A 22,127-nucleotide genomic window follows, 5' to 3' on the forward strand; every position below is an offset into this window, starting at 1 on the left:
TTTATTTATTTTTTATAAATTATATTCAAGCGATTAGTTTTTAGAAAATATCTTATGAAATAATGCTTTTGACTTGTCATTGATTGTCACTGCTTATTGGCTCATGAATACGATCGATTCCTTGTTCCACGAAATTGATTCTTTTAGACAAATTTTTTTTTTTTGGTCGAAAGAATCTCAGATAATTAATTCTCGTGGAAATGAGCTAATTTTTTTTTTTCCAAATCCCGAAGAAATCGCGCGCGATCTCCATTCAAGAAAAATCTCGTGGGCACGTGGCGAAATCTGCTGCCCGGGACCTGTCGGGCCACCTGTCGATGCATGGCTGGAGGACACGTGGAAAACGTACTGGGGAAATCGGACGTGTGTGGGTTCGGAGGATTGCCCGTGCACGTGTATTGTTTTTATATGGTCGGAGATTTTTTTTCTTGTTTTTTTGTAAAGTGGGGCACGGATCTTTTAAGTCCACAAAATCTTTTGTTGGACTTGGGTTGGTTTGCAGCATTGGGCCCACGATGTTTTTTAGGGTTCTTGTTTTCTTGTTCAAGAAATTTGGTCCGTCCCTCGACGACACAGAATCAATAACGACACTGCAAAATTTTCCAAAACACTCACACACACACACACACACATAATTCCACCTTGAATTTATTGGAATATCTGTTTATTCAAGAAGCTAAGTCCTTCCGTTAATATGTGAGGGACACGAATGCCGACGTCGCAGTCCACGTGGGGCGCCGTGTTTGGATTACTGTCGACATGGGGATAGAGAAACTAGAGGAAGTCTAAAGTTACGGGACCCGAGGGTCGAGGCCTCGGCACGCCACCTGGACTAGCCATTTTTGGGCACGCGCCCGGCTCGGCCCCAGGTTTTAGGCCCATTCGCGCGAGCCCCATCGGATCGTGCGGGGTCCCCGCGTGATCTAAACAATTCTTTGCGGAGTGGGCCGACGTAAGGAGGGAGTAGCTAATAATGTCCACTCGTAAATGAGGAGAGGGAGGGAGAGAGAGAAGCGGGGCAAAGACTCTCGTTGTTTGCGTGCTCCCGAACGCGGCATGCAACGCTCTCTCTGGGTGTGTTTGTTTCCCCCCTTCTTCCTTACCGTGGCAAGTCTTTCATGAAATAACTCCAATGAGAAGAAAAAAGAAGGCGTTAAGAGACGTACCCTGCTGGCCCAACCTTAGACACTCTAAGATCCTTTTTCAAACCCGCTCCTATTTCGAATCAAGAGATAGATAAATAGACACATCCCATTGCACTGATCGAGGGCGTTCGTAGCGACTAAGGGGGTCGAAGACCAAAAAGTGAGTTACTTATCATTTAAGCATTCTTCTTGCGGCTAGATCCAATTTCCTGGTCCCTAAGGAAAGGAGAAAGAATTTCACGTTCTTCCTTTCGAAAAGGGAGGAGCAGGAAAATCCTATTGATCGCAGCTTTCTACAGACTTCCGGTAGAATCAATCTGTTGGGGAACGAGTTAGATACCTGGAGCGAGAATGAGAGAGGGGAGGGTAAAGGGGTGGGCTTGGATTTTAAGAGGATCAACTATTCTTCACTTGAATTTGAAGTGTGCATTTTTCCTTCACAAGCGTCGACGTTGATTGATGAAATTGCAGAGCCATTCTCCATGCCTTGGAATAACAATTTGACGTCCACTGCCACAACATGCTGGAACCCAACCCCAAATCGAATTAATCAAAGTGCATGAGTGGATTAATGAGTTTCGGATTAGCATAATATGATCGTAATTTCTCCTAACAACGAAAGCTAATGCACCTGCAACATTATTTAATTCTGATAAATCAAAATATTATCGCTAGTTAATTTCAGTTCTGATCGAATTGGAATATAACGAAAAATTTAGTGAATTGATAAGGAGGCCAAAAAGAAGAAGAAAAGAAGAAGAAAACATTACTGCTGCATGGCTTCTATTCTGATGGACTAATATGGTTGGCCAAACAACTGACAAGAAATATAGTCATGAATATGGTTTACATCCCTTTTGCATTCTGGCAACATATACTAATTATCTGGTACGGAGAAAATACGTATATGCCTACACGCATAGTTTCTGTTTCTACACTTGTGATTATTCTACTGATATGAATCTAATTTGGATGTGCTCATGTCAAAACTGTCTTACCCAACTGCTGCCAAACCTCAGCATCTCTCCACCTTCACCATGAAGAACCTTCTCTCACACTCCAGTTTGCCAGTTTGGGTTGGTCCAACCTCCTTCACACCTTCAATCCACCATTTCTGAACCATCCCAACACGCCTTTAAAGCCTAAAGTGTCAAGTCCCACGATGCCAAATCCAACCACCTTCCAAATTCGATGGCCACCAGTTGCTTCTTCCACCAGCAAAGAGCCCTCGAGGATGACTCGGTCATCCTCTTCTCCACCTCGAACTCGCCGGAGGAGTCGACCAGCCCTTCCTCGTCTTCCTTCTCGCACTCCCCGCCCCGGCCTCCTCACCGCCTGTCCGAGCCGGCTCGCCACGACATAACCGTTAAAGACCTCTCTTATCGTATCCAGCCGCGTGGTTCCCTAGCCGCTCCCTGGTCCTCCTTCGGCCTGTTTCGCGATCCCAAGCCCATCAACATACTCAATTCGGTCTCGTTCGTGGCGAGGAGCGCCGAGATCCTGGCTGTTGTGGGCCCGAGCGGCACGGGGAAGTCGACCCTCATTCGGATCCTGGCGGGACGGGTCAAGGATCAGCACTTTGACCCCAAGTGCATCTCCATCAATCACGACCGAGTAACTAGCCCCGCTCAGCTGAGAAGGAAATGTGGCTTTGTGGCTCAGGAGGACAATCTGATCCCTCTTCTCACTGTGAAGGAGACTCTGATGTATAGTGCCAAGTTCAGGCTCAGAGGAATGAGCCAAAAGGAGAGAGAGGAGAGGGTCGAGGGCTTGATGCAGGAGCTCGGGCTGACCCACGCGGCGGACACTTTCGTCGGGGATGAAGAGAACAGGGGGATATCGGGAGGGGAGAGGAAACGGGTCTCGATCGGAGTTGACATGATCCATGACCCGCCGATCCTACTCTTGGACGAGCCGACTTCGGGCCTAGACAGCAAGTCGGCACTCCACGTGATTGAATTGCTCTCCTTGATGGCGAAAGCCCATCAAAGGACCATCATCATATCCATCCACCAACCCAGCTATCGGATTCTGGAATTCATCTCCAACTACCTGATTCTCTATCACGGGTCGGTTGTCCATAGCGGCGGCATCGGATCGCTTGAGGAGAGGATCGCTAAGCTAGGACTTCAGGTCCCGCTCCAATTGAATGCGCTAGAGTTCGCGATGGAGATTCTAAGCCCATTGGAAACATCTTATCGCCAGGGCCATTCACCAGCCTTATTAGACAAGGAGACCCTGCCATACTCCTATCCAATATGGCCAGGAGTCGAAATTAGACGTGTTCGAGAAAACAGAAATGAAAAACAGGCGCACAATCACTATCTTCTCGATTTCTCTGAGATAGTTTTCCTCTGCTCGAGGTTTTGGAAGATTATATACCGAACCAAGCAACTCCTATTGGCAAGGACAATGCAGGCCCTCGTCGCGGGGTTCGGCCTAGGAAGCGTGTACATAAACGTGAGAAAGAACGAAGAAGGGGTCACGGAGAGGCTAGGACTGTTTGCGTTCAGTCTGAGCTTCCTGCTGTCATCCACGGTCGAGGCCCTGCCGATTTACCTCCAAGAACGGCGTGTCCTGATGAAGGAGTCATCGAGAGGAGCTTACAGGATTTCCTCCTACATGGTTGCCAACACCATCGTGTTCCTTCCCTTCTTGTTTGCCGTGGCTTTTCTCTTCGCCGTGCCCGTTTACTGGATCGTTGGACTCAATCCGTCGATTGGCGCATTTGCATTCTTCACATTCATCGTCTGGGTCATTGTCCTGATGGCAAGCTCTCTGGTGCTTTTCCTGAGTGCTGTGTCGCCGGACTTCATTTCCGGGAACTCGCTGATCTGCACTGTCCTAGGAGCGTTTTTCCTGTTCTCAGGATACTTCATCCCTAAAGAGAGCATCCCAAAGTATTGGCTCTTCATGTACTACGTCTCGCTGTATCGGTACCCCCTGGATGCGCTTCTCACGAATGAGTACTGGAGCATGAGAAGTGAGTGCTTCTCTCAGCACGATCAGGACGAAAAGTGCTTGCTCACAGGGGAAGATGTGTTGAAGAGCAGAGGACTCGATAAGGACACAAGATGGATCAATGTGGGGATCATGTTCGGTTTCTTCGTGTTCTATCGCGTGCTTTGCTGGTTAATTCTCGTCCGAAGGGCTTTGAAGACTACGAAATGAGAGATGGTTGGTGTCGGATGGTAGTACCTGCCGAAGAACGATGAAGATAGAGATTTCCTTTTAACGTTATAATTTTTCTATTAGATACTAACAGAAAGTGCATTCTTCTACAGTTGTATGACCAAACAAGATTGAGAAATTAGTTTGATCTATATGCTCTTCATGAGACTGCCTTGCAAAACTCTAGCGCTAGATAGTTGATTCGAGCACGGAGCAGATTCTTCTCCGCTCGACCAGTTAGTCGCAAACTTCAATTACAGTTGTCGCGCTGTTGGATGCAAAGCTAGTCATATGCTATTATCAGTTTCCAAATTCGTCGGTTATGCAGGAAATCACGTTGTCAAAATTTCGACATCAGGGGAATTTTGTTTGCCATTTCTGTGGGGGTGTGATCATAGGGAACAGCAAATAAAATTTGGCAACATCAATTTACATCAGAAGTTAGACGGGAATCAGAACATTGATAGATCCCGCAGATGATTGCAGGTCTTTTGTTTTAAGTGCTAGTGCCGCATCACAAGATAAAAAGAGGAGATCTTTGAGAGTGTTGCCGGCAGATTCTTGTCACGATTTTATAATTGGCCGATGATGATCGTGATCCAATTATGACTAATGGATTCTTGGTTGTCATCTTTCGGACCATCTTATAATTTCTAGCCCGACATGATTGTACGGGAGCAGTGCCAAAATCTCAAGAGGACAGAACTCCAAAAGGCACCCGTCTTTCTTTTTTGTTCTTGAATGGGGTTGAATGACGAGACAGAGCAGAGTTTCTGGTGAGGATGATTGTCGCCACATGGCGTGGGACCCCTGATTGACCCCTTTTCATCATCGTTTTGCGGAAAATTTTTAAAAAAATGAGAAAATGGCCGCTGTTCTCGGCTTCCACTACTGTGGAAAGTCTTGAAAAGAAGAACGCGAAAGAGCAAGCGATAAAATAAAAGAAGGCGATCAAAGAGAGATCGAAAAGTTGCTTCTTTTTGGTCAGCTCTGACGCTGTACACCTTCTTTAGTTTTTGGCTGGGCTCAAGAGGCTAAAGGGTAGACAAGAACAAAATCCTCCCCCAAAACCTCCCTCCCTCCCTCTCTCTCTCTCCCTCTCTCTGAACTCTCAAGTCTCAAGCAAGAGGCTTTGACATTCTCTTGAGGTAAAGCGACGTGATTTGCTTTTGTACCTGAGATCTGATCTCGCATTGACTCTCTCTCTCTCTCTCTCTGTCTCGCGATTTGGGTCTTCCTCCTTTTTCGCTGACTTTTTCCGGGGCATGCCCGTTTAGTTTCGGTTAGATTTTGTTCTTTCGAGAATGCCCATTATTGAGAGGAAACATATGAGGCGGGTTTCGACTCTCGCCGTGGTGTTCGGAGTCGTACTTCTTTTCGCCGCTTACAATCTACTGCGCATGGTCGTGCACCACATGAGCCCGAACTTGGGGGCTGCCGTGACCAACAGATTGGGAATGTCCGATCCCATCACCCAGTTGACAGGGGAGACGAAGAGAGGCTTGCGATACCATGTTGCTGTTACGGCGACCGATGCCCCTTACAGTCAGTGGCAGTGCCGGATCATGTACTACTGGTACAAGAAGGTCAAAGACATGCCCGGATCGGACATGGGGAAGTTCACCAGAATTCTGCACTCGGGAAGTGCTGATAACTTGATGGAGGAGATACCCAGTTTCGTGGTTGACCCTCTTCCTGAAGGACTGGATCGAGTATGAAATTCTGCTATATTATCTCAATGCATTGTCTTGTTGGGAGTGTGATTTTTTCACGTTTTTCAGTGCATATGCGGGTTGCTGTTGCTCGGTGCTTGAATTTTTGCACTGTTCCCTTTCAATCTCATCGAGGTGCGCTTCCTCGGTTATTAGAAGGATTAATGACTCTGACCTGGTAAAAGATGTGGAATTTGGGTTTATCAATATCTATGATCATGCAATTGCCTGTCCTTGACAAAAACTTTATTGATCCGGGTGCACTGGACTTCTACCTCAGGGTAATAAGCTAACGGCAACTGGAGCACTTCTTACAATTGTTGTGGATATAAAGATGTAACTAAGCATAGAAGTAATCCTCTCTTATGTTGGCAAAAGAGAAACTAGACATAAGAACTAATATGTGCATCACACAGAACAATTCATGGAGAATGGATGATGACAGCAGCTATTGTTGGAGCTTTTAAATTTTGCAACTTTTTTATGTGACATTTGTGCTTTCCTGCAGGGTTATATCGTCTTAAACAGACCGTGGGCTTTTGTGCAATGGCTAGAAAGTGCAACTATTGAGGAAGAGTGAGTTCTTAAGTAGTTCCTATAGAAGAGTTAGGTTCATTCCTGTCATGAAATTTGATGGTTTTTTGCATTCCTGAAATTATACAGGTATATTCTAATGGCGGAGCCGGACCACATATTTGTAAAATCTTTACCTAACTTGGCAAAGGGAGGCCACCCAGCAGGATACCCATTCTTCTACATCAAACCGGCTGACAACGAAAAGATCATTAGAAAGTTTTACCCCAAAGAAAAGGGTCCTGTAACTGACGTCGATCCCATCGGCAATTCTCCAGTAATTATTCACAAGGTTGGCTCTAAGAAAGAGAGTTTGGTTTGAGTGGAATTTGGTCGACTGGGAATCACTGACCATATACTACCCCCTCTCTTCTTTTTCTTTGTTTATGTGAACCAAAAGCTGTATTGATACATTCTGTGGTATTTCCCAGAAGTCAGGACATTACATATTCCTCAGATTTCATGTTCTCTTAAATTTTGATCCAGTCTATTTTGGAGGAAATTGCACCTACATGGATGAATGTCTCTTTAAGAATGAAGGACGACCCCGAAACCGATAAGGCCTTTGGATGGGTGCTAGAGATGTGAGTAACAAAAACTTGAAGAATATGTACTGCGTGGTCGTTGATCTTGGGCTGGCTGCTGCTTGACAGTTGTAGTTGTTGATTCTAGGTATGCTTATGCTGTAGCATCTGCTTTACACAAGGTGAAGCATATTCTTCGGAAGGACTTCATGCTGCAGGTTGTTTTGATACTCTATAACAGCTTTGCATTTTTTGGTCTATGTCAAACAATTTGTCAGACTCAAAAGACTACTATGATTCTACCTGTTTTCAGCCACCATGGGATCTAGAAGTTGGAAAGAGTTTCATAATTCATTACACTTATGGCTGCGACTATTCTATGAAGGTGAAGGGCTCTCTCTCTCTCTCTCTCCCTCTCTCTAATATATATGTATATATAGTGGGGGTGAGCGTGGGTGGTGCAGGACAGGATGCTTATCATGTGTGACTTGCAACTGTACTATGTTGCATCTCTATAACAAGTTGAAGTCAGAGATCAATAATTGGGCCTGTGTATTCATTTTTTGTTTTTCTCGGAAACTCTTCTGAGGTATCCTCTTTGATCCAATTTTTACTTCCAAGTTGTTGACATTTAGGGTGAGCTGACATATGGGAAGATTGGAGAATGGCGCTTTGACAAGAGATCCTATCTTAGCGGTCCACCTCCAAGAAATCTTTCTTTGCCTCCACCAGGTGTTCCTGAAAGTGTGGTACGTGTCAATTGAATTCTACCTAACAAGAGGTTATCTAGTATAGATTGTTGCTTATACTGTGCTTTTCGAGTTTTATAATTACTCTTCAACTGCGCAACACACTTAGCAGACACTCTCGTTGATTGATAATCAACTATATGACCTCTCGGCCTGATTATGAGCATTTGCCTGGATGTATGCTTTCTAATCGAAAACCATTTAGAGTTTATTCTGCTTCCATATACCACTGCTAAATTTCTAATAAAATTGTTGGACCTGCAATCTGTCTGTCTTCACAAAGTGCGGGAATTTGTGTTCTGTATTGTTCCTAGAACTGAACTCTGCTTCAGAAGGGGATGAAACTATAATTTTAATTGTCTGTTTTGGTACTAGAAAATGTTCTCCAACTTTTAATGTGAAAAAGTGGCAACTACTGGACTTTTCATTATCTAAAGGGCCCTGAGATTAACTGCTAATATTGCATACGCAGTTTAATAAGCTAATGACTCTTTCTCAAAAGGCTTCAAAACCAAAAATAGGCAATCGATGGCATGCTTGCTGTGATCCTTCATGCTTTTTAGGCTGTTGAGTCAATTCATCATTACTAAATGGCCTGTGATCATAAATATGGCAATACGGTTTATATTGTTGGGACTTAACATGTCACTCTCTGCGTTGTCTTTCTGGGTTGTGATCTTAAACAGCTGTGGAAGCTGGAATCATTATCTACTTTGTGTAGGCAAGGTCTCCATTTCTACTATAAGATATTAAACTTGTGTGCATTGAGGTCTATATCCCATTTTTTACAACAACCGGATGGGAAGGCGACACTCTCTCACTTTTTCTCCTTGTCAAATTTTCTTGCAGGTCCGACTGGTGAAGATGGTAAATGAGGCCACTGCTAATATTCCCAGGTGGGAAACGATAAACAGAAGCTAACCTGCCATGTGAAAATCAATACAGAACTGCACATATCCTCCTTTTGCAATTTTTTGCCAGTGGTCTTGAGGAACGACCCTACGGTGATCTAACATCACAGAACAGAATCGGTGGCTCGGGCAGCTAAACAAGAAGCTCAAGCCGCACAATAAATTTATTGAAAATGCTGGGACAATTATTCAATACTGGTTATTCTCCTTTTTCTGTTTAAAACAGTTTTTAGCACCGGTCGTGGCCAAAGTTTTGAGAGGCTCTCTGGGTTGTGTCAACAGAATGTTCTTGTCGGACACAATGCAGTATGGTTTGGTCGGACAGGGATGAACTGATGAACATTTGTAAGTTCCTCTGCAAAGCCTAAGAACAAAAGAGAATGACAAATAGCATGTAAAATATGTGCTATCACCTGTGCAACTGTGATGAAGCAAGAAAACTCGCAAACAATAATCACCTTCCTCTGTTGCTCACATTTTTGTTACAGGTGAATTTTAGATTTTATTATCCTTTTCTTTTACAATGCTCAAACATTTCTCCTCTGCTTATGTATAGCATCTGCATGTTGGGGGGCGTATGTTTCAGGGTTTTGATGGTCTTGTAGTGAGTGAAGGCCTCATCTTCACAATCTGCTCTCCATCGACACCCATTTTTGTGGCATAAAGGCCCGCCTCAAAGAAGCTCTTGACTGCATCCTCCATGTACTCCTTCCCTTCTTTGACGGTCATCTCCTTCCCGAATCTCTCGGGGTAACTTGTGAAAATGTGATCACCTTTCAGCACGGCTGCAAGCTGCAAGAGCTCCTGCTGGAATTCGCTTAGCTTGGCATCTTCCTTAGCCTCGCCTTTCCTGATCTTGGCCGGAGTCGGGAGTTGCTCTGTTGGCATGTTAAAAATACAAATTACTTGTGTTTACTTGAAGGCACTAGGCCAATCATCGAATACTGGTTATGACGTTGTATCCGAAATTCTGTGCTTATACATCGAGAAATGATCAATATTGTGCACTTAACATATACATGATTTGATCTTTGTTCTGACTATGTGGGAATAATCAGTGCATTTGTCACCAAACCTGGACAGTCAGTTCTCGGTTGAGTGCGTATTTGCACGATGCCCTCGAATGTGCCGGCCCATGCGTCTCTCTTAGTGAGGAAAGGCGCGCTGAGGTTGAAAAGCTTCTTGACCGTACCAGGGATGGAGGAGTGTTCGTACTCGGACGTCGGAAAGGGCGACCCTTTTGGCCCATGGACAACTGCAATTTGTCACAAGAGCATGAACAACAGTGCACAGAAAAATTGTTAACTTTCCTTCTTCGTTTGTTTAATGAATGCTCTCGAAGTATTCATTAACCAAGTCCTTTGTAATTGTTATCAAACTGTGTGGTATGGATGATAGAAGCATCCATATGGCCTAGGGGAATGACTTTAGTGACTTCAAAGCAGTTATAGGACCACCCACTTTTTTGTATGAAGTGCACTTCAGGAAGGGAAATCTCTTTCGGTAAAGGAAAGTTCTGCTCACATTACAGAGATTTGTCAATAGAGATGAAGTGACAAGACTTCAATAATGAGCATCACTATTGCAAGTTGACATCCTCAGCAAATGGACAAAGAAAAGGCTGGAAAAGAGAAGGAGGAGAGTTCATCAACCGGAGTCCAAAAATCCATCAGCTCACTATATCTTTTTCGAAGCAAAGACCAATAGGAAAAGGCTTGCGTGACTTGCACACCGTTCTTTTTGTGATTGTGTATTGTAGCGACCCATTAATGCGGTCGATCTCTTTCCAAAATCTGTCCTTTTTGGTTTGAAGGCTAAATCCGACGACAGAAAAAGGTGAAAGAAAGAAGAGGAAAATGGAAAAAGTAGACTTTGGATCATATCTGGAGACTGCATATGACAAACTGAAGCTATTGATCACGAGAAAATACGTGGCCCAGCACCTCCACGGCACATATTAGGAACTGGATTCACATTGAACTCCACCAAGCACAACATATATTCGTAGCTCGATTCATAAGTGTAAATTCAGTTTGAGCTCAACCTATTTGAGGACGTTAATGCGAGATTTCGAGACATCTCCCATCGTGGTCTACGATTGAATGCTTACATAATTGGTTACTCGGAAATTACTATCCACGGGCATTCTAATAGGCCGATTCACATTCAATCACACGCTTCCAAGTTAATGGGAGAGTGATAAGGAAATGTACCAGTGCCCTTCTGGATCCAAGGCGAAACCGCAATGGTGGGGACCCTCACTCCCAGCCGGTCGAACTGGAAGTTGAACGGCTCGGGCCCCACGATGCCGTCCGGGCTGGGGACCCCACGGACCGGCGTGGGAACATGATCGAAGAACCCGCCGTGCTCATCGTACGTGATCACTAGTAGGGTCTGGTTCCATTGCGGGCTTGCCCTGAGCGTCTCGTACACCTCCTTCACGAACATCTGCCCCTGGTACACGTCGTGCGACGGGTGGTCGTCGTTGGCGGGCTCCAGCTTGCTGTCCGTGTAGCGCTGCTCCACGACGGCGTAGCTCGGGAGGGTCCCCCGCCTCGCGTCCGCCGCGAAGGAGGGGCCGTACGGGTGGAACTTGGAGAGGTACTTGAGCTTCCGGAGGTTGCGGTAGAAGAGCGTCGTCGGGATGCTCTGGTAGTATATCCCGAAGGAAAGCCCGGCGTCGACAAGGTTCTCGAAGATGGTGCGCTGCGGGTAGCCCTTGACGAGGAGGGCGGGGATGTTGCTGGTGGCGCCCGCCGACGTGCCAGAGTGCACGTAGAGGCGGTTCGGCTGGGTCGACGTTGGCACGGACGCGAACCACCTAGCAGTGCATGTGTACGATTTAATCAGCCAATTGGCGAAATTTTTTCTCGCCTAAAATAAAATATTTAGGCGATATATTAACGGAAAATTTGTGAAATTGAGGCTAGATTATTGGACGAATGAAACAATTAAGCTTGACTAAACACACTCCCACATGAATCTGACAGTGGCAATTAAAGCACGTCCTTTTCGTTGTCGAGGCCTACCATTAATCAAACCTACGAAAAGATTCTTTGTTAAACTCGAATTCTTGTCAGACATTTTTTAATGGCCATCTCAATCTAGCTTTAATCTTATAATAAGTGCAACTTCAACACTATGGTCCCGAATCAAACCAAGAATATTCTCTCTCTCCCACTTCTAAGTTTTCATCGAAATATACTTAACACCTTAATAAGAGGTTCCGTTTACTTCACAGAAAATGAATGATTTCGAAAATATTTATCGTACAAAAATGAATAAACAGAGAGTATTTTCACCGTTCACGATAATATTTGGACATAAATTATTGTCGATGATGATGATATTTTTTATTAACTGATTATTTCAAGCGATGCAAGCGATTATTTTAAAAAAATTCTTCTTTAAAATTATTTATTTTTTCACGAAATAAACGGAGCCTTAAAAATAATTACGGGAAAAAAATTGAAAGGCGACTTCGAATCCGAACGATCCACCCGACGCCATTATATGGGGTGGGTTCCACGTGAGGCTCGATCCACATGCCTTCTTACGCCGGTGCATGTGGATCGAGCCCACGTGCGACCGGGATGCGACAAGGATTTTTCCTAGGTAAAAACCCGGCGCAGAAACCCATGTGGCTCCATTCGCGCCAACAGAAAGAGAGAAGGCAACAGTTGTCTTGAGATACGCGACAACATTGCATGCATGCAATTTGCTGAACTTAATAATCATAAATATATGATGAATATCGACATATAAGTTGGCACGTAATTATTCTATAATTTCTTAAAACTTTTTGACCTTTTTTTCATGTGAAACAAACATAAACTTGCCAATTATTCACGGTCTGCATTATCGTTCGAGAAGGATTGAGGGAGGAAACCTGTCGAAGACGGCGAACTCGGAGACGAGGGCCTTGTAGACGGCGACCATGTCCGGATCGAACCCGCTCATGACGTCCCTGGACATGTTCTTGGACGGGTCCATCGAGTAGGCCTGCTGGGCGAACCCGTCCATCGGGGGCGGGTCCGCCGACACGTCGTCGGACCCGAATATCTGCTCCCGGATCGCCTGGAACGAGTGGCCCGGGTCCGGGTCCACGTAGTGGGAGCGGTCGTCGAAGTAGAACCGGGTGGAGTTGGGGTCGGAGGTGGAGAGCGGGTTGGACTCGGAGCCGTCGACGCCGTCGATGGCCGGGTCGAGGCGCTTCATCCACCCCAGCATGTGGTCGAAGGACCGGTTCTCCATCACCAGGACAACCACCGTCCGGATGGGGCTCTGGGCAGTCGTCCCTGCATGGGCGGAGGAGGCGGTGGCGGCGGCGGCGGCGGCGGCGGCGGCGAGGAGAGAGAGGAGGACGAAGGGGGCGGTCGGAGAAAGCGAATTGCTCTTCTTCCTAGTGAGCATTCTGGAAACAAAAAGATGGAATTCTTCTTCGGATTTCGAAGCTGAAGAGAGAGCGAGGGGAGTTGTGAGCTGCTTCGGGAGGCTTTGATTAGGTTGCGCGACGTAATGAAATATCTTTAGATGGGTCTTGATGGGGATGCAATTATAATTGAGATGGTGTCAATTTAATTTGATGGACAAGTTTGACTTTTTTTTTAACCACAGGAGATCACTAAAGAGAGCATATATTGAAAATCACGAACTCGGATAATGTGAACCCGCTTCATTTCCGGCCGTCAAATGCTAATGCGTCTTTCACCTTCGAGACCCGCATGGTCTAATGGCCGAAACGGATCAGCGAATATCGGGAAAAGTCCCCCTAGACGTGACAAATCTAATGTGCCAAATTACAGGTTAAGGTCTCGTCTTTTTTGTCATCGTGTTATTGTTATAGTCGAGCAGAAAAGTTTGAAGTTGAAAGGATGGAGAAGAGGCTGCTGACACCATAGTTTCTTCCGGACAAACTTTGGGTCGTCCTAAGTAGGAAATCGAAGTTTGGAGGATTCGATGTAATTGGAAGCAGTTAAAATATTTTAGTTGATCGTCCATAATTTATTGGTTTTAAATTTGTGAGGAAAGAGAAACTCAATCGAACGTGCTCGTGGATCGACGTTATTGAATCTTAAACGAGGGGTGGAATCCCATAATCACCGTGCTTGCGCCAAGCAAAATTGCCATCATGGTTGCTCTAACTGAAGGGGCAATCATGGGTGAAGGCGCGCGTTACGGTATAAAAATATGATCATGACTTTTGAGGATGATGATTTACTTTGGTGCTGAAGCAAAAAGCCCGTGTCGGCTTTAGGTGTGCCTGAATAAAAAAAGTTGTCATAATCATTTTCCGAATTAACCGATGACACACCAAGATATTTGTTGGTAATATAGAGGGAGAAAGAGACGGTGAAAATTAATAAAGAGGGATATCAAATTGAGCACGGAAAATTTGTACCAAATTGCGTTTTATCATACCCCTACCTAAAATGCCCTAACTCATAAATACTTCAAAAGTTTTCGACATATAGTTGAAATTCATTTGCTTGTGATCTACTATCACCGATTAGAATTCGATCCTTGACGATTTGTAGAAGTGCCCCTGATAAGAATATTGCTTCCTACTTTGACGATCCTTATGGTATCGAAATTACTGAAGAGCGACAATAAGAGTACCCGATTTTCACTCATGTATACATGTAGACGTCAATGAGAGGGAAAAGCATATCTTTCCCAAAAGGCAATGTGATTGTGATGAATTATTTAAGGATTTAAAGATTTGGAAAGGCTAAACTCTTTTGTATTTTTCCAAAGCCCCTCGAACGAAACAATGCAGCCTAAGACTTTAGCCAACTAAGGGCGTGTGTGAAAAGGAACAACTTAGTAGTCCAGACCATCAGTGTTATAGCTAAATCACACAAGCTCAGGAAGAAGATAAAATGGTCACAAAGCAAGGAGAGCTAGGTTTAATAAAGTAATGAGATCTTCTGTAGAAATGAAAGCCATTGCCAAATCTGCTAATGCTATGTTTGTGTCCAATTAGTTTGCTAGAAAGCCAAACCTTTGCTCATTTAAAATCAATAACATCATCTTCATGATGCCGAACTTCATTACTTCCCAAGTTCTTTTTTTCATCAAAAGGAAATCGAGAACATGCATAGCTTTACGCTCAAAAGGTCAGAGATGGAAACTTTCAGGCGATTGTCACGAGAAAAGACAAGGCTCTCGTCACTAATTTATAAGCTCAACACGTTCCCAAATGATAAAAATTGAGAAAATTGTCCAAAAAGTCTTAAATCTATAGCACTTTTGCCAATTCAATCATAAACCTTTTAAGTTTGCCGATTCAGTTCTAAACCTTTTCACTTCTTACCATTTGAGTCCATCTGGCCAATTTTAGCCGGCTGGCGCCGACACTAACGTAGCATTTTTAAATATTTTTTTTTAATTTATTTTTTTTGCCTTCTTCCCTCTAGTCAGTCTGGCAACCGGCCAGAGGCGCAGGCCTGCGCGGTCGACCTCGCTGGCCTCTAGCGAAGTCCGCCCCCGCCAGCCACTGGCGAGGGCGAGCCTCGCTCGTTGCTGCCAAGGCGAGGCCGACCTTGCCGTCGTTGGGCAAGGTGAAACCCAGCGACGGCGAGGCCGACCTGCGACGATGTTGCCCAACCTCTCCGTTGCTGGGCGAAGTGAAACCCAGTGATGGCGAGGTCGGCCTCACCTAGCCAAGGCGAGGCCTGCCAGCGCCGTCGCAGGTCGGCCTTACCTTGGTTGGGCGAGACTGACCTTACCGTCGTTGGGTTTCACCTCGCCCAACGACGACGAGGTCGGCCTCGCCTTGGCTAGGCGTGGTTGGCCTGGCAGCGGTGGGAGAGGCTCGCCCTCGCCAGTAGCTGGCAGGGGCGAGCTTTGCCAGAGGCCGACGAGGTTGACCTTGCCGGACCGGCCAGAGCGAAGAAGGGTAGAAAAAAATTAAAAAAATTCGAAAAAAAAAATTAAAAAATTGCCACGTTCGGCCGGCAGCCACGCCAGCGCCGGTCTGCCAAAATTGATTAGATGGACTCAATTGACAAGAAGTAAAAATGTTTAGGAGTGAATTGGCAATAAGTGAAAATGTTTATGACTGAATTGGCAAACTTAAAAGGTTTAGTACTTTTTAGACAATTTTCCCCATAAAAATGTATGGCCACCATGGGAACTAGAAGTTGGAAAGAGGTTCATAATTCATTACTCTTTGATCCAATATTAACTTCCAAGTTGCTTATATTTAGGGTGAGCTGACATATGGCAAGACTGGAGAATGGCGCTTCGACAAGAGATCCTATCTTAGCGGTCCACCTCCGAGAAATCTTTCTTTGCCTCCACCAGGCGTTCCTGAAAGTGTGGTAAGTTTCAATTGAATTCCACCTGACAAGAGCTTATCTAGTATTAGATCGTTGCTTATACTGTGCTTCTCGAGTTTTATAATTGCTCCTCAACTGAGCAACACACTCAGCAGACACCCGACTATACGACTTCTCGGCATGATCGTGAGCATTTGTCTGGAATCATCTTCCTAATCGAAAACCATTTAGAGTTTCTTCTGCTTCCATATACCAGTGCTAAATTTCTAATAAGATTGTCGGACCTGCAATTTGTCTGTCTTCACAAGGTACCAGTGGTTTTAAGAAAAGATCCTATGGTGATCTAACGTGACAGAAAAGAATTGGCGTCTCGGGCAGCTAAACAAGAAGCTCAAGCCACACAGTAGATTTATTGAAAATGCTGGTACAGTTATACTGGTTATTTTCCTTTTTCTTTATGAAACAGTTGCAGCGCCGGTTGCGGCAAACGTTTTGAGAGGCTCGGAGGGTTGTGTCGACCGAATGTTCTTGTCCGACAAAAAGTGGTATTGTTTGGTCGGACAGGGATCAACTGATGAACATTTGTAAATTCCTGTGCAAAGCCTAAGAACAAAAGAGAATGACAAATAGCCTGTAAAATATGTGCGATGTGTAATTGTGATGAAGCGAGAAAACTTGCAAACAATAATCACCTTCCTCTGCTGCTTACTTTTTTGTTACAGGTGAACTTTAGATTTTATTCACTTTTTTTGTTTTTACTCACAATGCTCAAACATTTCTGGTCTGCTTTAGTATAGCATCTGTAGGTTGGGGGGGGCGGGGGTGTATGTTTCAGGGTTTTGATGGTCTTGTAGTGAGTGAAGGCCTCATCTTCACAATCTGCTCTCCATCGACACCCATTTTCTTGGCATAAAGACCCGCCTCAAAGAAGCTCTTGACTGCATCCTCCATGTACTCCTTCCCTTCTTTGACAGTCATCTCCTTCCCGACTCTCTCGGGATAACTTGTGAAAATGTGATCACCTTTCAGCACCACTGCGAGCTGCAAGAGCTCCTGCTGGAATTCGCTTAGCTTGGCATCTTCCTTAGCCTCGCCTTCCCTGATCTTAACCGGAGTCGGGAGTTGCTCTGTCGACATGTCAAAATACAAATTACACGTGTTTACTTGGAGGCACTAGGCCATTCATCAAATACTAATTATGACGTTGTTTCCGAAATTCTGTGCTTATGCATCGAGAAATGATCACTATTGTGCATTTAACATATACATGACTTGATCTTTGTTCTGCCTGTGTGGGAATAATCAGTGCATTTGTCACCAAACCTGGACAGTCAGTTCTCGGTTGAGTGCGTGTTTGCACGATGCCCTCGAATGTGCCGGCCCATGCATCTCGCTTAGTGAGGAAAGGCGCGCTGAGGTTGAAAAGCTTCTTGACTGTTGCAGGGATTGAGGAGTGCTCGTACTCGGACGTCGGAGAGGGTGACCCGTTGGGCCCATGGACAACTGCAATTTTTTCTTGTCATAAGAGCATGAACAACAGTGTACAAATAAAACTGCAAACTTTCCTTATTCGGTCGCTTACTAGATGCTCCAGTAATATTCATCGACAAGTTCGTTTATCATTATCAAACTGTGTGGTATAGATGATACAAGCATCCAAATGGCCTAAATGAATGACACTAGTGATTTCAAAGGCAGTTAAAGGACCACCCACTTTTTTATCAAGTTCAACTTCAGGAAGGAAAATCTCTTTCGTGAAAGTAAACCCAAGTTCTGTTCACATTCAAGTGATTTTGTCAATAGAGACAAAGTGACAAAACTTCAATAATGAGCATTACTATTGCAAGTTGAGCAAATGGACAGAGAAAGAAAAAGCTGGAAAAGAGAAGGGAGAGTTCATCAGCCAGAGTCCAAAATTCCACCAGCTCACTATGTCTTTTCCAAAGCAAAACCAAAAGGAAAAAGCTTGCGTGACTTGCGCACCATTCTTTTGTGATTGTGTATTGTAGTGACCCATTAATGAGGTCAGTCTCTTTCCCAGATCTGTCCTCCTGGTTTAAAGGCTAAATCCGATGACAGAAAAAGGCGAAAGAAAATAGAGGAAAAAACGAAAAAGTAGACTTTGGATCTTTATCTGGAGACTGCATATGACAAACTGAAGCTATTGATCAAGAGAAAACGCGTGGCCTAGCACCTCCACGGCACATATTAGGAACTGGATTCACATTGAACTCCACCAGACATATCATATATTCGTAGCTCGATTCACAAGTGTAAATTGAGTTTGAGCCCAACCTATTTGATGACATTAATGCAAGATGTTGAGATATTTTCCACCGTGATCTACTATGATTGGACGCTTACAGAACTAATTACTCGGAAATTACTATCTACGCGCATTGTAATAGGCTGATTCAAATTCAATTAATGCTTCTAAGTTAATGGGAGAGTGATAGGAGTATGTACCAGTGCCCTTTTCGATCCAAGGCGAAACCGCAATGGTGGGGACCCTCACACCCAGCCGGTTGAACTGGAAGTTGAACGGCTCGGGCCCCACGATGTCGTCCGGGCTGGGGACCCCGTGGACCGGCGTGGGGACATGATCGAAGAACCCGCCGTGCTCATCGTACGTGATCAGTAGCAAGGTCTGGTTCCACTGCGGGCTCGCCCTGAGCGTCTCATACACCTCCTTCACGAGCATCTGCCCCTGGTACACGTCGTGCGACGGGTGGTCGTCGGAGGCAGGCTCCTCCTTGGTGTCCATGTAGCGCTGCTCGATGACAGCATAGTTCGGTAGCTTCCCCCGCCTCGCGTCTGCCGCGAATGAGATGCCGTACGGTCGGAACTTCAAGAGGTACTTGAGCTTCCGGAGGTTGCGGTAGAAGAGAACGGCGGGGATGTTCTGGTAGTAAATCCTGAAGGAGAGGCCCGCGTCGGCAAGGTTCTCGAAGATGGTGCGCTGCGGGTAGCCCTCGACGAGGAGGGCGGGGATGTTGCTGGTGGCGCCTGCCGACGTGCCAGAGTGCACGTAGAGACGGTTCGGTTGGGTTGACGACGGCACCGATGCAAACCACCTAGTAGCATGTATAATATTAATCAGCCAAATGGTGAATTTTTTCCCGCCGAAAATAAAATATTTAGGCAATATATCAGTATAATCTTTCTATTCTTTAGGTCCGCTTTAATTCGCGAAATACGAATGGAATGAAAATTCGATGGTTTTCTCGAATTTAACAATGAGGCTCCAGCAAAACACTCCACACGAATTTGACAGTGGCAATTAAAAGGGCAATTAAAAGCAATTATTCCTTTTCACTGTCGCCACTGTCTACCATTAAACCTACGAAGATTCTCTGCTCAACTCGAATTCTTGTCAGATTTTATTAGTGACCTTCTCATTCTAGCTCTAATCTTATGGTAAGTGCAACTTCAACACTACTATGGTCCCGCATCAAACCAAGAATATTCTCTCTCTCTCTCTCTCTCTCTCTCCAAGTTTTCGTCAAAATACAAAATACCATTTCAATCTGAAAACAAATACGAAAACAAATAAGAAACAGGGCGACTTCGAATCCGAACATCACCCGCCGTCGTTATTTTAGGTGGGTTCCACGTGAGGCCCGCCTCTTAATCCGGTGCATGTGATGCGGGCTCCCGTGCACCGGATGCGAGCTAAGATTTTTCCAAGGTGGGGTTCGCTGGCGCCAACAAGAAGCGAAAGGCACAGGTGTCTCGAGATGCGTGACGACATTGCACTCAATTTGTTGAACTAATCATTGGTATATCAATATGTTGAATATTGACATACAAAATTTTTAATAATGTTTTTAATCTCGACGAGGAAATGAGAAGAAAGAATTATTGTTTTAAACAAACGTATATGCGACAATTACCTTACGCTCTGCATTATCGTTTTGATATCGGAAAGAGAGAGGGATTGAGGGAGGGAACCTGTCGAAGACGGCGAACTCGGAGACGAGGGCCTTGTAGACGGCGACCATGTCCGGGTCGAACCCGCTCATCACGTTCCTGGACATGTTCGTGGACGGGTCCATGGAGTAGGCCTGCTGGGCGAACCCGTTCATCGGCGGCGGGTCCGCCGACGTGTCGTTGGACCCGAATATCTGCTCCCGGATCGCCTGGAACGAGTGGCCCGGGTCCGGGTCCACGTAGTGGGAGCGGTCGTCGACGTGGAAGCGGGTGGAGTTGGGGTCGGAGGTGGAGAGCGGGTTGGACTCGGAGCCGTCGACGCCGTCGATGGCCGGGTTGAGGCGCTTCATCCACCCCAGCATGTGGTCGAAGGAACGGTTCTCCATCACCAGGACGACCACCGTTGTGATGGGGCTCTGGGATGTCGCCGTCGCCGCATGGGCGGAGGAGAAAGCGGCGGCGGCGAGGAGAGAGAGGAGGAAGGAGGCGGTGGCCGGAGAAGGCGGGTTGCTTTGCTTCCGGTTAGACATTCTTGAAACAAGAACAAGACGAGTCCGTGAGCTGAGAAAATGGGTGGGGGCACAAAGGAGACAGTTTTGGTATACTTTTTGTCAGCTTATATGTCCAGATTTTTTTTTTCCCTTGATGGGAATGTACTAATTGTGACATCCTGTCAAATTAATTTTAATGTATAAGTTTTGATTTTTGTTGAAAAATTCAAAGAAGGATCTGAGCCATTTTTTTTTCTCAAAGGGCTAACCATATGAACTAATCAATGGCATTTTTGTCATTTTATTTTTTTTTCAATTTTTTCTTTTCTTCTTTCCCATTTTCTTTTTTACCATTTCTTTTTTACTTCATCGCTGGCCGGGCCCTCGCCAGCCACTGGGCGAGGGCCGCTCTCACTGGCCGCGGGAGAGGTGACGCTCACCCAGCCCTCGCCAGATCGGGCAAGGGTGACTCTCGCCCAGGTGAGGTCGGGCCTCGCATGTGGTTGTCAAGGGCGGCCTCACTTATACGAGGCTATGGGTCGACAGCCTTGCCTGGGCGAGGCGACCCTCGCCAGATCGGGCAAGGTTGACTCTCGCCCAGGTGAGGTCGGGCCTCGCATGTGGTTGTCAAGGGCGGCCTCACCTATACGAGGCTATGGGTCGACGGCCTTGCCTGGGCGAGGCGACCCTCGCCGGCGGCCGGCCGGGCCCTCAAAATGGAGAAAAAAAAAAGAAACTAGAAAGAAGAAAAGAAAAAAGGGGAAAAAAGGAAAAATAAAATAAAATGATGAAAATATCCTTGATTAGTTGGCAAGGTCATGCCCTTTGTTTAGAAAATAATGACACTTTATGCCCTTATTTAAAACAAGATCCACCATATGCCCTTATTTGGAAATTTTTCGATTTCTTTTTACTACATGAGATCGGTCACTATGGTAACTAAGAGAGCAGGGACTCGAAAAATTTCGAACCACCACATGAACCCGGCCGTCAAATGTCGGCTGGTGCATTGCGAGACTTGCTCTTTTGGATCATGGATATGATTGGAATTTAAATACGAGAGAATCAATATGCTCGATTTACTTATGGAAAGAAGTACGGCGAGAATGGTACAGCGGGCCAATCAAATAGGAGGAAATTCACCATACGATGTCTAGACAGGAATAAACGCCCTTGTACCATCTGAGTATCGGTAAAAGTCCCCTAGAAATGACAAATCTAATGTGCCAAATCACAGGTTAAGGATGGACAAATCTAATGTCTTTCTTGTCATCGTTTGTTGCTGTAGTTGAGCAGAAACGGTTTGGTCGAAAGGATGGAGAAAAAGGGTTGCTGACAGCATAGTTTCTTCCGGACAAACTTTGGGTCATCCTAAGCCTTGTGAAATGGAACGATGCTGGAGTAGAGATCGTTGGAGTTTGGGAGAACCGATATGATTTGGAGCGCTTACTTTTAAGGAAAAATTATCTGAATTGGATATGCTCATGGATTTTATTTTAAATTAGGGATGGAATCCCATGACCAGCGTGCTTGCCAAGCGAAATTGCCATCGCGGTTGCTCTAAGGGAAGGCCGATTGTGCATGAAGATGCGCATTACGGTATAGCCAATACGGTCTTAAGTTGAGAATGGTGATTTG

At 45.4% G+C, this 22,127-nt stretch overlaps 4 protein-coding genes across 4 annotated transcripts; 2 read left to right on the forward strand and 2 right to left on the reverse strand.

Annotated features, from left to right (window-relative positions):
- Positions 1-2,291: 2,291 nt before the first annotated feature.
- Positions 2,292-4,497, forward strand: LOC115678297 (ABC transporter G family member 23; the record flags this gene model as incomplete). Its single annotated transcript, XM_030601648.2, has 1 exon — positions 2,292-4,497. A coding segment is annotated over one exon (2,025 nt), but the record flags the coding sequence as incomplete, so codon positions are not given.
- Positions 4,498-5,253: 756 nt separating this feature from the next.
- LOC115675901 (hydroxyproline O-arabinosyltransferase NOD3-like) lies at positions 5,254-9,259 on the forward strand. Its single transcript, XM_030598703.2, has 9 exons — positions 5,254-5,464; positions 5,594-6,028; positions 6,537-6,604; positions 6,692-6,893; positions 7,088-7,185; positions 7,274-7,343; positions 7,439-7,510; positions 7,761-7,874; positions 8,724-9,259. Exons 2-9 carry the CDS (start codon positions 5,621-5,623, stop codon positions 8,793-8,795), a joined length of 1,104 nt encoding a protein of 367 aa, XP_030454563.1. The 5' UTR covers positions 5,254-5,464; positions 5,594-5,620; the 3' UTR covers positions 8,796-9,259.
- On the reverse strand, positions 9,213-13,286 carry LOC115675869 (non-specific phospholipase C2-like). Its single transcript, XM_030598657.2, has 4 exons — positions 12,675-13,286; positions 10,999-11,606; positions 9,861-10,040; positions 9,213-9,663 (listed from the first exon to the last, which is right to left on the reverse strand). Exons 1-4 carry the CDS (start codon positions 13,196-13,198, stop codon positions 9,368-9,370), a joined length of 1,608 nt encoding a protein of 535 aa, XP_030454517.1. The 5' UTR covers positions 13,199-13,286; the 3' UTR covers positions 9,213-9,367.
- Positions 13,287-16,672: 3,386 nt separating this feature from the next.
- Positions 16,673-20,588, reverse strand: LOC115675878 (non-specific phospholipase C2-like). The gene is made up of 4 exons (XM_030598668.2): positions 20,020-20,588; positions 18,535-19,142; positions 17,392-17,571; positions 16,673-17,195 (listed from the first exon to the last, which is right to left on the reverse strand). The coding sequence occupies exons 1-4, from the start codon at positions 20,526-20,528 to the stop codon at positions 16,900-16,902; spliced, it is 1,593 nt and encodes a 530-aa protein (XP_030454528.1). The 5' UTR covers positions 20,529-20,588; the 3' UTR covers positions 16,673-16,899.
- Between the last annotated feature and the right edge of the window lie 1,539 nt (positions 20,589-22,127).

This window comes from Syzygium oleosum, unplaced genomic scaffold (genome assembly GCF_021117445.2).
Source record: "Syzygium oleosum isolate NSW1041296 unplaced genomic scaffold, Sole_v2.1 Sole_v2.07, whole genome shotgun sequence".
In the NCBI taxonomy this organism is placed as follows: domain Eukaryota; kingdom Viridiplantae; phylum Streptophyta; class Magnoliopsida; order Myrtales; family Myrtaceae; genus Syzygium; species Syzygium oleosum.